At 40.0% G+C, this 18,074-nt stretch overlaps 1 protein-coding gene across 2 annotated transcripts in view; it reads right to left on the bottom strand.

Annotated features, from left to right (window-relative positions):
• arnt2 (aryl-hydrocarbon receptor nuclear translocator 2) overlaps positions 1-18,074 on the bottom strand; it is a 64,532-nt gene that overhangs the window by 30,662 nt on the left and 15,796 nt on the right. For both annotated transcript variants that reach the window (XM_056374018.1, XM_056374007.1), the window contains 3 exons: positions 16,704-16,806; positions 8,430-8,495; positions 5,718-5,803 (listed from right to left, as the gene is read on the bottom strand). In XM_056374018.1, the coding sequence (XP_056229993.1) occupies positions 5,718-5,803; positions 8,430-8,495; positions 16,704-16,806 (255 nt within the window). The remainder of the gene's footprint in view (positions 1-5,717; positions 5,804-8,429; positions 8,496-16,703; positions 16,807-18,074) is intronic.

Raw genomic sequence — 18,074 nt, 5'->3', positions numbered from 1 at the left:
TATATTGAATTGAATTGAAAACTGAGAGAGAGAGAGAGAGGGGAAGGTGTGATGAGTGCCATTTAATAGGCATTTCTCATTAAGTGTGAACACTCATTTTTCCATTTGCTACTTGAACTTTGCAGCAGTGAGAGGTAATCTACTGGCTGACATGGCCACTGCTCCTTTACAATGATTTATATGTCATGTTTTCACCTTTAAGCCTCAGCAGTGTAAGAATGTTTTCAGCCACGACACCAGACTCTGCTGACACATTTCATTAACACAAATGTTCAAACTGGCTCCTCTCTGTCTAATACAAATAATTAAGTGAAAGAGAAGGGGAATCAGACGAACAGTCAAATTAACAAATTAATAACCTGATGAAGGCACTTCTCCTGACAGTCAGCTTTTCAATGAAAGTGTTAAACTGGCAAGGTATTTTTGTATACATCAAATCACATTTCTCACATAATTATATTAAAATGTGATTGTTTTCATTCATTCATCAGCTATACCGCTTATCGTTTTATCTTTTTTAGCAGTCTATCACAGGACTGACAAACAACCATTCACTCACAATCACACCCACAGGGCGATTGGCAATTTAGAGTGGCCAATTAACCTGCATGACTTTGGACTGTGGGTGGAAGCTGGAGCACCTGGAGGAAAACCCACGCAGGCACGAGGAGAACATGCAGGTCCCAACCAGCCAGCAGGTTCAAACCCAGAACCTTCTTGCTGTGAGGCAGCAGTGGTAACTACAGCAACACCAATGAGGCAGCATCAGTGTTTCCTCTATATTCATTTAGCAGTGGCGGCCCGCCACGCCTTCAAATTTCTTTTTTTTTTACGTGCAGTAACACTACCGGACAACGGCTTTATGAGTGGGTCGTGCATACAGAAACTGATGTACATTGATGCCTTAAGTTTCATGCTGTTTCCCTGATCCATAGTAGGTGCCAAGCAACATTGTACTGAACCAGTTAAAGGCTTCATCCAATGTTTAACAAGGAAGAAAATGTTTAATCATGTTTGTTTGAAGATCAAGGATCAAAGATACATACACTGAGTTTTGGTGAGAAACACTGAATGTAAATCGTACTTTGTTTACAAGAGAACACCACAGGGCACTTTTAAATTGCATTAATGGTAATGCAAACTCAACAATGTAGCTGCCTTTCAAAGTAAAAGCCTTCCAGTGAAATGTTTACAAATGTAGTTCCATAACTTTACAAAAATCATTAACTGTCAATTAATCAATTAACTGTCTGTTAATTAGTTAACTCTGGTGTTCAGACTAGATGAAAAACTGCAGGGTGTGCATTGAACTAACAATCACCTTCTGCAGTTCCTTTTTTAGCTTTAAGTTCCACAACTTTTTTGAAGTGTAGTACTAAATGACTGGATGTGGTAGAATTAACGTGCCTGGAATATTTTGTTGTTTCAAACTGAAGAAACTATGAACATTTAATATTTCTTTACAGTCACAAGACAACTCTGTCAAACTGATTTTGACTGCAACATGTTTATAAATGACAATTAACAAAATATGAGTTGAATTCTCTAACTTTGTGTCTACTTTCATATGTAGAACTGCTTTTACTCTCTTACTCCAGAGGATTCACATAATTACATGTCTGTTTTCTCTTTAGGCCCAAGAACATAAAATAATCCATACCAGACACCAGAGACGGACCAGGAAGGAATTTTTGATTTATGACTGGAGTACCCCGTTAACACCACCCACTACCTCAAAAATACATGTGGATCCATGGAAAAAGGCATCACAGCATCTTCATGATAATATAAACTTTCTGTCAAATGATTTTTAACCCAGATTATAACAACTTTATACTAATCCTTGTCCGGATACTCTCAGAGATACCAAGGAACATCCACAGTCCACGAGGAAGAGTCTATAAAAAGATACAACAGGTCCAGGTCACATCCAGAATGACCTGGTGCTTTTTAATTTGAAGTAATCTCTGCGTTTTATTTTGCTGAAATTCCTTTCCAGTTGGAGATGGCTGTTCATCACACAGTTTAAAGAGATGAGCCTCCCTCAGCTCCGCTCAGCACAAAACAAAACCAAGACTCTGTCCTCACTTGTGGCTACATTCCTCTTCTCTAACACAGTTCAGTTGGCGGCCATTGTATTGGTTGTGAATGTGCAACATATCTGTGTCTATAGAGCATCTCTCTGCTGTCCATCTGCGATTTATGAGCGTATGTGCGTGTGTCTCGCCTGATGATTGTTCGCCAGCAGTATTGTGTCCAAAATATTCCACAGGAGTATTTTTAGTGTGAGGAAGTGAACCATGTGTCAATGATTTCAAAATACATGTGGTGTCTGTGTGTATGTGTGTTTGTGTTATTCCTGGAAATACTCCAGCGTGACCTCAAAGTTCTCAGAGGGGATTTAGTTGTGTTTTACTTCATGTGGTTCATTTCCACCATCCGACTTTACCACAACAGCCACATACACACCTGGTCTGAGACAGTGGGGGTCCATTTCAATCACTGTCTTTGTAAACATGGCGTGCGTGTGTGTATGTGTGTGTGTCTCGAAGTCAGTGAGTGCATTTGAGGCTTTGTGTGTTCTCGGAGCTGGTGTTATACTGATACACAGTATGAGGCTGAGACTTTCCTTATATTAGCATGTAGTATATAACAGGTAAAAAGACAACTGAAAGTTAAAACTAATGCTGTACTTAGTAGTCAGTAGATTCTTCTTAAATTCTTCTTAAAAAATTTAATTTATTCTAGTTTTTCTTAAGGGCAATGACTCCCATGAAAAGACCAAAATTAACAGTGTGTTAGTCCATCTCTTAATATTTTGTGACTCTCCGGTCCAAGCCCCTGGTTCCTACTGAAGATGTAAGGATGTGTTTATGGTCTCCCAGAACTAGCTCTAAAGACCTTCTGTCTGGCTATGTCAGAAATCATAAGGTTACATATGTAACCCAGGTTCTCTGAGTGGAGTGATTACCTCTCCACCCTACATATTCCATACGTATGAGGACCTCATCTATGGTGGCCACGCACTGATTAGCAGCATGTGATTATATAAGCACCACACATTCGTGGCCTCTTCAGTGAACCTTGATTGGAAACTCGAGTGGCTTTTAGCTGGAGTGACAGTCTTTCCGCTCAGCATGTCAAGGCTATATCTCCACTCTACATATTCCATATGGAATAAGTTTTGACACATTGTTCTCAGTGAGAGAGGTGAATGAGAGAGGAGATGAGGAGACTGGGGTGGACATGTAGGACGACTACATGTTACACTTTTTGGAGGCTTACACTCAGCTAGAGGGCTGAGTGAAGGAGGTGGTGAACTATTGATCGGAGGAGGCAGAGAAAGGCATGAGAGCAGTCAGAGTGCTTTGCCCTTAACTTACAACTGGTTGTGTCTGAGAGGTTCAGAGAATTGGCAACTGATGGTTGACACCTTATCAGCAAAGTAGCGGGCAAAGATATCGGCTGAGAGGTTTGAGTATGGTGCTGGGTGTCATCAGAGGTCAGATTCAATGAGGGATAACGACTGTGGGCGATGGTGCTGCCACACTTCAGCCATGGTGGAGCAGCAATCAGTTGAGAAGCAAGCTTCCTCTGACTAGGTCAGATTTCACGTGGGACAGGGGCAAAGTGAGCAGACTAGTAAAGCCGATACCACAGGCTGCCAGCCAATGTTGAAAGACAATGGAGCGATCCACAGAGGAGCCATGGACCAAGCCCCATACTTACAAGCTAAGCAGAAAATGCTGATGTCAAACACACATGCTAACCCATTCCTACAAACACGTCTGACTGCTTGACTGTGGGAATTAAGGGATCGATGAGGCCACACATTTGTGGCGCATAAAGAAACCACGTGCTGCTAATCAGTCGTGGCCACCACAGATGATGTGTCTTAAAGAGTATCCATGTCAGCTGCACCCATGGGAGTCAGTCCCCATACATATGGAATATGTAGGGTGGAGAGACAGACAAACAAATGTGTTAATACTTGTTCAGGCTGGAAGGTGGAGTGAAGTACTGGTCATGACGGAGAGGAGGGATTGTGTGTTGTTTAAGAACAGGGGGAATGGTGCATATCTCCAGACAGTCTGCCCAGGACGACGTTCACATTGTTGTACTTAGTTGTTTGCATGAAAAGTGTCACAGATAGTTGAGTAACATGTGAAAAGAGAGTTAGAGAAACAAAGACAATGCCTGACTCCTCTCACCTCCACACAGCTGGCCAATCACAGCATGACATGCATGTGAATGTTAGTTTTGGTAAGTTACAGGAAATGGACAACACATGTCACAACACATGAGGAAGGTGTGGTGGAAGGGGGTTTCCAACCATCCAACATGCATTTACATAGATACAGAGTAGAAATCCCGCAGATACAGATATATAGTTTCAATCCAAAAAAAGGCCTAATAAATTTTTGAAACAGCTAGTGGCTCCATTTTTTAGCAAACATTAGTCAAACAGGAGAAAGATGTGCAGGGACTATTTTCAGGGATGGGTTATATGCATTTATTTCTGGGCGTGTGATCCCAATCAATGTGGAACTTACTGAAAATAAACTACAGTGTGTGTGTATGTGTGTGTGGTTATGGTAATGAAGGAACACTGATGTGTTTTTTATAGTGTTTGGACAACAGTGGAGCTCTGCAGCACAGAGGAATAAGCTATATCAGGCTTTGGATACACACAGTACTTGTTAGTTGGATCAGTTTGAATCTTTTCATGGGATTTGTGGACAAATAGAAAAATACAGAATATCACCAGACTTACTGTCACGGTTTGCCCTGATGGACACTTTTTGATTCATTTCTTGTTTTATTTTGTAGTAGAGTTCCTTGTGTGTCCACTGTGTTTCTACTTTTTTTCTTGTGTTTCCCTCCTTGTTGATTGTCTGCCCCGCCCTAATGTGTTCAATCACCCTTGCCTCCCTGCTGTGTATTTAGTGTCTGTGCTCCCTCTTGTCTTTGTCAGTCCATCTGTTGTCAACCTGTTCAAATCCTGATGTACAGCAGTTTTGTTCACCTTCATTTTGGATTTTGAATTCTCTGCGGTTTCATCAGTTTTGTAAGTTTTCTTTAGTTATTAAAAGTCCTATTTTCCCACCTATACCTCTTTGTGTTGTCTGCATTTGGGTTCAGTTACTCCTGCTAATGTGACACTTACACTAAATCTTCAAGGAGGTTCCACACAAACTGACTTAACTTGAATTTGTTTAGATTTAGATTCATTTAACCCCAAAACAGTGAGAAAAGTAATTAAGTGGTGAAGCAGTTAAGAAAATGAACACTGCCATTTAGTCCAGGGCTTCAGTAGGTTTGGATTTCTGTCTACAGGTCAGTGATGGTTGGACTACAAGTGAGCTTTGAGAATTATTATATTATTATATCAATATTATCCTATCTCACAGTGAAACAGTGTCAGTACTGAAATGCACTGTAACAAATCTGTATTCTGGCTGACCACAGCTGCTGTATGGAGGCGCAAACTACATACATTTTACAGCCACTCTGAAACATGCGGCTCCACTCGCTCACAGGATACCAGAGCCTGTTGTGATTGAACAGCTTGTGTGGTTCTGATCCAGAGCTGTGCAGAGCCCGCAGCTGCTTTAGGTTAGACCAGGCCACACTAACTCTGGGACTCATGCAGCGAGGTGAAGTTTGGGTTAAGAAGGGATAGAGACAAGAGCATCAAGTTGAAGATGTGTACAAACCTGCGGGGGGCCAGGCTTTGATGTAGCCAGTGCAGTGCACCACAGAGTACTGAGCTTCTCCTTCTTTTGAGGGTCCAAGGCCATTCCTGTCGATCAAACACAGACGCAGCGGCGTGTTATATACTTCAGCAGTGGAAGAGCTTAAAATACAATACAGGCTTTCTCATACATTTAGGGTATGTCCATGTTAAGCTGGCTAAATTAGTGAAAATGCATCTTTCTTTGTTTCAGAGAATAAAAACAGTGTCTTTCTCTCCCTAAAGCGGAAGGGGGAGAAAATACAGAGTTCAGTTATAAAATGAAGATTTTATCAACACAGAATAACTGCCGGTTAATGTGTAATTTATGTAGTAATAATTGTAGCTTATGGGTTTAGTCAACAAGTCAACAAAAACAAAAATATGTAAATGAGAAAAACTATATCGTAAATCTGACTGCATTGCAACACAATAGGTGACCAGAGAGCAGCCGTGAACAGAGGTATAACTGGCTGTCACTTGGCAGAATAACTGGCTGTGTGTAGCTGTAACTATCTATCAGCTCTAACCTTTGCTGTAATTCATTTAAATGATATAGATGATTTAAATGATACCAAACAGCTGTTGTCGTCAACCTGCAATTGTTGTCAGATGATATTCTGAGCATGAAATAATCATTTGCACCGTGTGTTCCGCTCCTCACCAAATGTTAGCTGTGGTACGTTTTGTTTTTCACCGTGTGAAATGAGGGTGAAGAAAAGATTTGATAAACAGGTGCTTCACTGTGTACAGACATCTCTGTAAAAACTACCTGAAAATACTAATATGGACACCAGCTGTTTCCAATGAAAGCATTTTGAAATTTAGACTCCGTTTTAGTGGTTAACATTGTTGGCTTCATCTCTGTTGAAATCATGACTTTTAGGCTTATAATCACCTTTACATACTGTATGTTAAAGGTGTAACAAAACGCTACTTTCTCTATCTACATCTGTGGACTGTGGTCATCCGCTACTCAGAGGGTCGGTGGTTTGATCCCCAGCTCCTCCAGTCCACATCCTCCAGCCTCAAATTGCCTCTGATGGCTGGTCCTTCAGTGTATGGATGTGTGTGTGAGGTCATTTACCACTTATGTCAGAATATATTGTACTGGAAGTGGGTGTGGCTTGTGTCAGAGGTTGAAATTGACTGGTCTACTGTTCTGCAAACAAAAAAAAATTACACTGAGTCTAAATAAAAGCCGTGTAACTGTTAATGGACCAGGTGTAAATCAATAGTGAAAATATAACGGGAGGTCACTTGAATATTACATGATTTTTCTTTACAAACTGGTTGAGTAGGTGATGGTGGAAGGAAGGGATGAATGAGAAGTTGGTGTCTGTGAGGAAAATGAGAAATTTATTGGCAAGAAATGGGCCGTAATACTCCATGTGCCCTATTACATATTTTTTTTAAAATAAGGAAATTCTGCAGTAGTGGTTGTTGGTCCTGTACGAAAAAAAAAAAAGGACAATTAAAAAGCAAAAATCTTAAAAGCTGTCATTATCTGCTCCTGTTCCCTTTACCCTGGCTCCAGCCTCTGTTTCTCCCCTTATCTCTCCAGACCTGCTGTCCTCTCTATTTGCTCACATGCTGTATGTAAAACATTTTGCTGGATATATCTCCTACACTGAAAGCAGTTGGCCTGGATGAAAATTGACTAGACTAATTGCCTGATTATTGTGGTTTAGCAGGGGTTATTATCTCCTCTTTAAAAGCTGATCTGACATGAAAGAATCATCTCTTTTTTGTGGTTTATTAAATTGATTTCACTGTCTTTGTACTAATAAGTACAATAATTCAATCTAGCTCTGTGTATTGCCGAAACCTTTACTTTAATGTGTTGATCATGATACAAGGTTCAATACAAGGACCAATAGATGAATAGTTGGATCAATAGATGAATATAATGAGAATAACATATATGGGGCTTATTTCAGGTAATGTAGCTATTGTAGGTCTGGTTTCAAAACAGAGAGGAGGGGGTATGCTGTTTATATACTATTCATGTGAATGCAACGCGTTCCAAAAGTTAAATTTAATATACATTAAAATGGTAATGTAACAGAAGAATTAGATATGTGATATAAACTGCTGTATTATTAATGCATCTTAAAATCACACTTAGCTTTACTGACAGATACCTGACACTTAATGAAAAGATAATGTTGTATCTTTACTTCAAAGAGAAGTGTGCTGCACTGCCTTATCTTCCAATGATTTTCAAATCGAGCATCTTTATAGAACATATTATAATTACATATTTTCAAGTTGAAAATTATTTATTTTTTCAAGTCCTAAATAGTGTGTGCAGATCTTCCTGTCAGGTTGCATGTGCTCCTAAAATCCGCACCTATAGAGAACAATTAGGGCAGCCAGCCAGTTGTTGCCTGAGAGGCAAACCCCCCAGGGCAAAAAAAGCACTGAAGCACTTCTGCTCATTTGTAAAGCTTATTTGCCATGAACACAGGTAATAATTAAAGAGATGAGCATATTAACAATTTAATCAACTATTCTATTCTCTGGTCTGTGTTTTAGCAGCTGAAATGAATGACTAGTTCAATGTAAGGGAAAATGACGGAAGGGGATTGCGGGAGGATAGAATGTCATGGGGTGCATGGGAGACATACAGAGGGTGGGGCAGAAAAACATTATAGTGGATCAGAACCATGGTTAGAAAAAGAAGTTCCTATACCTGTATCTCTTCCTCATGTTAGACAGACGGTTTAGGGAGATGTGATCCAGAGGAGCACTGCCACACCTGCACACAAATACAACACAAAGACAACAGCATACATTACACTCAGTGGTACATGAGCTCAGCTAATCACAGTAGGGGGCAGCACACAGTCAAGCAGTTGTACAGTACACAACTGCTTGACAAACGATATCCACCATGTATTGTCACAATTACTGTCACATGAGCCTCATTTTATTGAAATGTTTGTGATATTTTGCAGCTTGAAGACAGTTCTTACAAAACATGTTGCACTGTACTTTTTTAAAGCCCTCAGGTGGTCTCTTTGGTTCCATTTGTGTTCCATTCTATTTTCTTTTCTTTGTGCTGCAACTTTGTCTTCTGTTGCAATACGATTCACATTTTCTCATTTAATCTGAGAAACACACACTGCAGTGTCGAGGCCGGTTGCAGTTGTCAATTTTCTCTGGTGGTGCTGTTGCCGTTTACAGGAATTAAACCAGATTTTGTTTCTGTACTGTCAAAACACAAAAACAGGCTCTTGAATCCACGGACCCAGCATGTCTCGTGTCAACATTCGAGGCTGGTGGTGGTGGTGTGATGGTGTGGGGAATTTTTTCTTGATGCATTTTGGGCCTTGTCACAGTGTATCCGAGTATTGTTGCTGATATCTATGTATTTGATTTAGTTCATATGGAGCAGATTTACTGAGTGAAGTTGTGTTGCTTAAAGTTTGAACTGTACATCCATGGTTTGTACAGATTATTTCCTCTGAACCTTTGGGTGAACTGCTGGGAGCTTGTGAGCCACCTGTTGGAGCCCGCTGCAGTAGAACACCTTTGGGATGTGGTAGAACAGGAGATTGGCAGCATGACAAATCTGCAGAAATGATGTGATACAGTCACGTCAACATGGAGCAGAGTCTCAGAGAAAAGTTTCAACAGGAATTGGGAATTGAGACGTTTGAGGGCAAAGGGAGGAACTACCCAGTGGTAGTGTGGTGTTCCTAATAAAGTGCTTGCTGAATGTGGGTTTGTTTAGTAGTGGTGACAGTTACAACACCAAATAATAGACACATAATAACACTGGAGGCAGCTGAGTTTCCTTGAGGCCAGCGGTATACAGCCCGCGGGAGTTTTCTTGTGTTCAGGCCAGTCTTGTGTCTGAACATTACATAAGCCTGCCTGGATCTAATAATGACTTCCCTGAAATGTTAGTCTACTCATCATGCTGTGTTCCTCTCAGCCAGTGTTTATGTATGTGTCACAGAAGTGGTTGCGTTTCACCACTTGCCTTCCTGCTCTTTCAGACTGAGCCAGCAGCATGTTGTTTGAATTATTCAGGGCCTGGAATAGCAACAGAACAAAAAGGACGTGCCGGTCCAACAAATACTTTACAACATAACACAGAGTGGCTCTCGTGTGACTTGCAGGCCTTTGTGACAAATCCAGACAAAACAAGGCCACAGGAACCCCTGATGATTCTATACTCTCTGGCATTAATGCAACCACACTGTATCTGAAACAAAGTGAAAAAGGTGTGTTACTCTGTTAAACTAAACATGAGCTCTTGCAAGCCCTTGAAACAGCCAAAGCTGCTTTGATGTAGTTTGTAGAAAATAAGTAATGAGGGCTGTGGGGCAAACTGTCTGATATGATGACATAGAGAAAAGGAAAGAGTCAAATTTAGCAAGAAACTGGGTTTGTTAAGGGTCAGAAGCTACAGGATACAGATGAAGTGATGTCCAACAGATGGAAACAATTATTAGAATATAGACTGCAGGCCTGCTGAGTCTAATTAATGAGTGTATGGAGACATCAGTCATTTAACCAACAATCTCTGAGGAGTAAAGTTATGTATGTTATTATGTCAGGAGAGAAAGCATATGGCTTGAAGGTTATGTGGTGTGAAATGGGTTATGGCTCCATGAACGTCTCAACTTAAATAGCAGGTATGAGTCATATACCGTCTGGGTTAAAAGCCACTGTTACAGAACAACTATTTTGATGTCAAGCACATTTGAACTCTATCAATTCTTGTCATCACTCTTTTCAGTAAAAAAAAAAAAAAAAAAGCCTCAGCACTGCTAGACACTAGGGCTGCACAATTAATCGAAATATAATCAAGATCGCAATATATGGCCAAGTGCACTATCCAAATCGAGCTGCAATTTCTTTTGATTAAGGTAAAATGTGTCAAATTAGTGTTGTGGTGCTACAGAGAAAAGCCCGGCCTTCAAATTAAATTCTCCACATGTAAGGGAGCGTGTTCGCTTGGTAAAAGACGCAACAAAACTGATCATCATTTTTTTCAGTGAAAATGAAATGCAAAAACAATCATTCCAACTGAAATCACAATCGCAACATCTGCCAAAATATGATGCTTATTGCATATCATGCAGCCCTAGCACACACCATTCGTAACCTGCTGGTCAACAGCTACAGAGCTAGATATTTCCCTCAGGACTTGGTAGAGACCAAAGACAGAGCTAAAAGAGAGGGAATACTGGACTCACCCTCCCCATGACTCCAAATGAGTCATCATGTTGGTCTGTGTCTGCTGAATGTGTAAATAAGCAGCGATTCAGACCAAAAACAACCGTGCATTCAATAACAATGCAGAGGGCTTCATTGGGGGGGGGGGTGTTAAATGGAACACTACCCAGGACGTCCAGCTGGATCCTTTCAGTTTGTAATCCTCACAGAAAGGATCTGGAAATCACAGTGGCAACCATTTATAACAGTTTCTTGTTTTCTGGCAAAACCCATGTTGTTTTGCTAGAGCCTCATGTATTGTCACCCCGCTGCACCACAAGCCTGGCTCCATTCTAATGAATGAGAGGGCTGCATTTTTTCAGAATGAGCTCAAAGCACTGCAGCTTAGAAAGCATGTGCAAACAGACAAACCACAAACAAATTCAGAAAACATAAAAATAACTTCAAATTTGACTTTTGGAGTTAAAAGCATTGAGAAGTGCATCCCAGCCAGGTTCATCCCTTTTTAGTGTCCCCTGGAAACACTTCCGTTGTGTTGTGAGTATTAGCAGCTCATGTGTTGTCAAACTGATGAAGATGTTTTCTGAAGTTGTTTGTGTTTTGTTTATTTGCATGTGTTTTCTTAAGCTGCAGTGCTTTGAGCTCTCAGGGCCACCGTAGAACGTGGTCAAAGCAGCTGTTTGTGGACAAGTCAAGTATATCAACTTTAAAAGTGAGGCTCTGTCAAGGTGAGCAACTTTTTAAAAAAAGATTTAAAGTTCTCAGAGAAAATAGAAATTTGAACTACAATTTCAAAAGAACTTCGCAAACTGCATCTGCTGAGGAAGATGATCAAAAGCTCCTGAACGACCACTAGTGGCCGACCATTAATGAGCCTGACCAAGCTGACACCTTGAGGTATTTTTAAATGAAAATCAGGCCGGCGGACAGTATCAAAATTCCTATTGTGGCTGCTAGGTGTCACTATTAGCGTACTGTATGTGTCGATTGTTTGTGCTGTTTTTTCTGTAGCAAAGAAGAGATCCCAGACAAAATGACAACTTGGAGACAGTGAGCCAGAAGTTAACAATGTCAGTCTTGCAAGGAGCCAATGTTGTCTGGTGAAAATTTGACTAGAAGTCTGAAAGGTCAAGCTTCAGGCAAAGCATGTGCATTTGACTCATTCAAAGAACAGATACTAATTGTTTTGCGAGGACGTGATGATGATTTTTCCATTTGGAAAAGCCTCACAGACGAGACATCAGGAAAAGTCAGAGATGTCATCAATGAAGTCCATCTCTCATGGGAGGAACTGTGTGGAGTTACAACTGATGGCTCTCCAGCTGTGACAGGTGACAGGTGAACGGCATCGCTGGTGTGCAGCAAAGTCAGAAAGTGTAGAGGAGAGGTCATGAAATTGTACTGTCTTATATATGAGGAATAACTCAGCGCTAGAGTCGCCCAGTTGGCTGATGTGATGAGTGCCATGGTGAAATCTATTCATCTCATTTGATCAAGAGTGCTTAATCACATCGGCTTGATGCACAACACACAGATGTAATCTACCACTCAGATATGAGCAGGTTTAGTGAAGGGATGGTTCTGGAGCAGTTCAATTAGCTCCAGCTTTACTGTTTTTGAGTGCTTGCTTTTTTACCTGGTCTCATTAACCACCTGAACACTTAATCAGAAGCTGCTAATTAAATAATTTGCTGTAGAGTTTGTGATGTGAAGTTTATAATACAAAATTTCTCCATTGTAGCAAAAATATTTACAAGTGTTCTTAACAACTGATTATTGATGATTTTCTCTTAATTCTTCAGTATAAACAATTAATAATGGCGCCACTGTGAGAACAGACAATCTTGTGGGCAAGTGTATTTAATAAGATACTGTTTATTAATTATTACCAAGGTAAATGTGCAATTAATTCATTCATGTGATACTGCCCAGGCCTAACATATAGTATAAAGTTGTAATGTATCTCATGTCCACATATGTAAATGTGAAATATCAATAACTATATCACACACTACTTCTTCTATTATTGTCTGTCCCACAATGATTTACTTCACTCACCAACAAAACAGATGTTGTTACTGTCTATTAATGACATTTGTCTGGAACATCCTGTGTTGCAAAATACACAAAGAAGAGTCTCATACCAAAGTTTGGGTTATGGGAAGTTCCATGTTCAGGCTGGTTGGCTGCTGTGGTGGAGAAGATCTAACACTGTGTTATATTTTATAAGAAAAGCATATATCAAAAATCATTAAAATTAGCAATTTAAGTATTTGTTTTACAGTTAAAATAGGGAAAGCAAATAATCACTAATGTCACCAGTGGAATGTCTGATCAGCTGTCAGTAATTAACATGAATTCAATGAATTTCTTGATGACAAGCCAAAATAACACGAGTTGTCTCTCTGCAAGCCAATGTCTGTACTCAGCCAAAGATCATTTAGGAGAGAGGAGCCTCCAACTTGTAACATCAGTGTACAACTGCGAGTGGACTATGGGCTATTTTAATCTGGCAAGCACAACGACAAGTGTGAAGTATTACATCTTGGGCGCATGCACTTCATGGCTGTGTTAAAGTGAACCTGCTATTTTGGTTGAAGGAGAATACACTGTAGGTCACAAAGTGTGGAAATAAATGAATATACTCTCAGCCAGTCACGTCACTCATTTCATACTGTAGCTCATAAACGCCTGTGCCAGTCCCAGGGAGACGTAACAGCAGCTCAATAAATGAAAAGACGCTTCTCAAATCAGAGGCTGCAGATTTATCAACACATCGTTGCTGCTGCCTTCAGGTGGCTGCAGGGATTTAATTAATTTCCACACAACGCACAGGAGCTAAGGACAATACACTGTCAGAATCACCCATATTAATTTATTGAAAAATGCAGATTGCTTTTCCAGTACTCCTGCTTCAACCACATTCAACATTCACTCTACTGGTTGGAGAGTGATTAATTAAAGTGGTCTATTTACACCCTGAGCATTATTCCTTCATAGCTGTGCATTTGCTATGAGTATTGAATTTTCTCTTGTTGATAAAATCACTGGACTGGCAGTGAAGTGAAACTGAGCCAGAAACAAATGTGATCCTGACACTTTTATTCTCAGCACAAAGTCTGTTGGCATGTCTTCACAGAAAGTGTTCCAGATGTGTTTTTTCCATCGTCCGTCTCACATGTCTGACGGAACAGATACAGTCCTGCTTTAAACAATTCACCTATCTACCTAGCTAAAGTATTTTTTACACTCCAAGTCTATTTTCTTCTCTTTTAGATGTGTAACTACAGTGATTGCGTGTTGGAGTCCTGAACACATCCTGTGTAGACACAAATGGACAATGGTGCTGCTGGTTTTCCTCAACTAACATGATACTCATGCGATGCCTCCTGAGGAGACATGATGTAAGACCCAGTTTCCACCAAAATATCAACAATTCACTTTGAACTGCCTCACTTAAATGAACCTCACCACCTGTTTACACCTATTTTCCCACCTGTGCACCGTGTTTTCTGCGCTTGGCACAAAAAACCACAAAAACAGACAGGAAACATGTCAGGAAAACAATGTTTGCACTGGTTATCGTGCCACCATGAAAGTTTCCTGAGTGTTTTTGTAGTTTGTAGTGACAGGTCTTGTTTCCAGTAGCAGGTCACTTCATGTCGCATTCTCCCATTTTATCTTTAATTAATATCAAATCAATAAATGAAGCTTCTAAACTTAATATTTCTGAACAAAGACCTCCAGTATTCAAGGGGCTGCAAAAATACTAATTGTGTTGGATTTAGTAGCTACATCTGGTATTTCAGTATTTTAATCAACATTTAAATAACAGCTCAAGATATCAGTGGTTAGCGCTGTCACCTCACTGTGCGCCTGGCTTGGAAACCTGCTGGCTGGCTATCTGTCTGGAGTTTGCATGATCTCCGTGTGTCTGCGTGGCTTTCCTCCAGGTACTCCGACTTCCTCCCACAATCCAAAGACATGCAGGTTAATTTGCGACTTTATATTGCCCGTAGGAATCAATGAATTGTTGTTAGTCTTTATGTGTCAGAGAATAAGCCGTGTACCCCTGGTCAGAAATAGGGCCAAAAGAACTTGATTTGGACGTCTCTTTGTTATTTTTGTTCCTATCATTAAAATGTTCTTGTTAATTTTGTAATTTTGATTTCGATCCTACTGTTCAACACTATGTTTCACCTCTGTTGGTATCTTCCATCTAGTTTCCTCCTCTGCCTGTGGCTCACCCTGCATATTATGATTAATTGCAGGACTAATAGCCTGAACAACACAATCAATCACATATGAAACACTGTTGTAAAAGCGTCTGTGGGGCTAATGAGAAACAGCTCAGCAGGACTCTTCAGTGTTCTGTGTAGAAAGTAGCTGAAAGAAAAAAAAGTGTCACTGCGGTCTTTGTAAATGTTTAATGGCTGTCACTTTGTGAGCTACATACTGCTGACTGCCCGTCACATTACATGAACCCCTACTGTTTACCATTGTGTACCATTTCCACTCACTTGCATGGCAATTAATTACCATGTACGATTACAGAGCAGAGGTGACCTTATGTGAGAGGCTCCATTTGTTTTCAACAAGCTTCAGTTTATCCCTATCTAATTAATTTTACTGAGTCATTATCTAAATCGATTACTGACACAATGAGTCATAATTACCACTGAAAAATTACATCTCTGGAGTATACTCATAATTTCTGCAAGATTTACGAAGACACATGGATTTGAAGGAATTGCAATGCTTACAAAGACAAATTAAACCAGTTTCACAAACAACATCTGTCTGAAATTAAAACTAGAGTCACACTATTACAATTAAATGTGTGACTGCACTAATCCTGGGACCAAACATTTCAGGATCTCTTGTGTAAAAAGAACATTTTAAAGTTAAATTAATGAAATACACTAATGTAACATGTTGATGTTTTGGAAATCTACTGCCTCGAGCTCAAAAACACAAGATAATGTAACACTCATGAGACAGCTGAGCATTGGACGAACGGCCCAACAGCTTGTCAGTTCCAAAACACCTACACCAAGTCATCATACAGAAATAACTAGAATCACCTCCTCGTGGTTGTCTCCTCCTCCAAGTGTCAGGAAATATGGTCACAGTCTCTCCTTCCTGAGGTACAGTGTTGAATAATGGCCAGAAGTGTTTTTGTAAAACATTATGATGTCACAGTGAAGTTGAACTTTGACCTATTGGACCTTTTTGAGTTAAATTATTGTATGACTATTGTCTGTATAAATTATTGTATATTGTATTGTATGCAATTAGTGTATTGAATTGAATGAATTTATGATGTTTTGTGAGTCACAGTTTGCCAGAAGTAATGAAACCCCCTCTGGGCGTTCCTGACATATTGCATTCACGAGAACATGGGGTCACCATGACCTTGACCTTGACCTTTGACTGACAAAATCGAATCCGTTCATTCTTGAATCCAAGTTCACATTTGTGCCAAATTGTTCGAAAAATCCCTCAAGGCATTACAGAGATATCGCATTTACAAGGTTGAAACTGTGTTTTGTGAGTCACAGCGACATTGACCTTTGACCCTTGGCCACCACATTCTAATCAGTTCATTCTTGGGCCTAGTGAATGTTTGTGGCAAATTTGAAGAAGTTCCGTCAAGGCGTTACAGAGATATTGCATCCACGAGAACGGGTCGGATGGACAACCTGAAGACAATATGCCTCTGGCTGTCACCAACACAGAGGCATAAAAACACACTTAGTCACACAGTCACACACACCTCATGCGGCAGATGAAGGAGCGCCGGGAGCCCATGCACATTCTCATCGAGGACTGCTGTCCCTCCTTCTTCACTGTTCCCGTCTTCAGGTCCAGAATCCGTCCTGTTCACACACAAACAGCAGCTCAGATCAGAACAGGGCAACGCAAGTGCACAGACAACATCATCATGTAAATCAGTGAAGATTGATTCACAACAAACAGCCTGTTACCTCTTACTTTTTATAATCTATATTTTTATTAGCAAAACTGAAATAGAAAACTGTGCTGTGTGTATTCATGAAGCTGACTCAAGCAGACACATTCATTCAGTCTATGATCAAAGCTCCAACAGTTGTTTTTCACCTCCGGACATGTGGAATCTGAAACAAGGGAATGAAACAAAGAAAAAACACTCTCCGGTCCAGCAAGACACAGAACTAAAGCTGTGCTTGCTTTTGTCCTGTATCCTGTTTGTCAGAGCTGGCCAGTTTTCTGTATTGTTAGATTGGCTGATCATCATTGCGTAAGACTGTCAGCACCTGATATGATGAGGGAGCTGGAGTTTAACTCATTGTGTTAGAAACATGAGGTGTAATTAGTGAACATTAGCTGTTACAACATGAGTAACAGCTAACAGTAAATGTTAGTTTATCTAGATGTTTATTTTTTTATAATCAGAACTGGATGTGTTCCAGATGTGTTCCATTAACTTATGACACTGCTGTCAGCAGGAAGAACTACGACTGAGTATTATGACCCATGATATTACATTTGAGAATACATCATAATATTATGACTTTATTCTCGAAATTTCTGATTTCTTTTTTTTCCTCAATGTGGCCCTAATACTGTGCTGTAAAGAACAAAGTCACATCAGTGCACATCTAAACAATTCATAGATGCATTTTAAGCTATTACCCCAAAAATAAATACATATATTCAATAGATCTGAAAGATTTTGAAGTACAAGCTCGCAATGTGTTTAAGCACATACTCAAGGTTTCTATCAGATGAGGGTTAATAAGGTCAAAGGTAATTTTCTAGGGACCATATCCATAGCACCTGTCATGGCAGTTTGGTCAGCGGTTGTCAAGAACTTGCTATGGACAACAGCATGTCTCTTACTTCAATAAAGTGCAGTTGTTTGGAAAATATTGTTCCTGTACCCATATCTGTTCAGATATTAAAATGAATTATTCAGGGTAATGTGTTCGTTCACATATCAGTATGATTGTATGATATTTTATCAAAGGCATTATATCAGTGTTTTGATGAACTTCAGTAGAAGGCCGTGACGGACTCCATTTATCAGACTGTGACTAACATCAAACTGTCTTTTGTGTGATCTAAGTGCACAGTAATTTCCTCATATTTACTGGCATTGAAACAG

Source organism: Seriola aureovittata, chromosome 1, assembly GCF_021018895.1.
Source record: "Seriola aureovittata isolate HTS-2021-v1 ecotype China chromosome 1, ASM2101889v1, whole genome shotgun sequence".
In the NCBI taxonomy this organism is placed as follows: domain Eukaryota; kingdom Metazoa; phylum Chordata; class Actinopteri; order Carangiformes; family Carangidae; genus Seriola; species Seriola aureovittata.
This window is presented reverse-complemented; position numbering and strand designations above follow the sequence as displayed.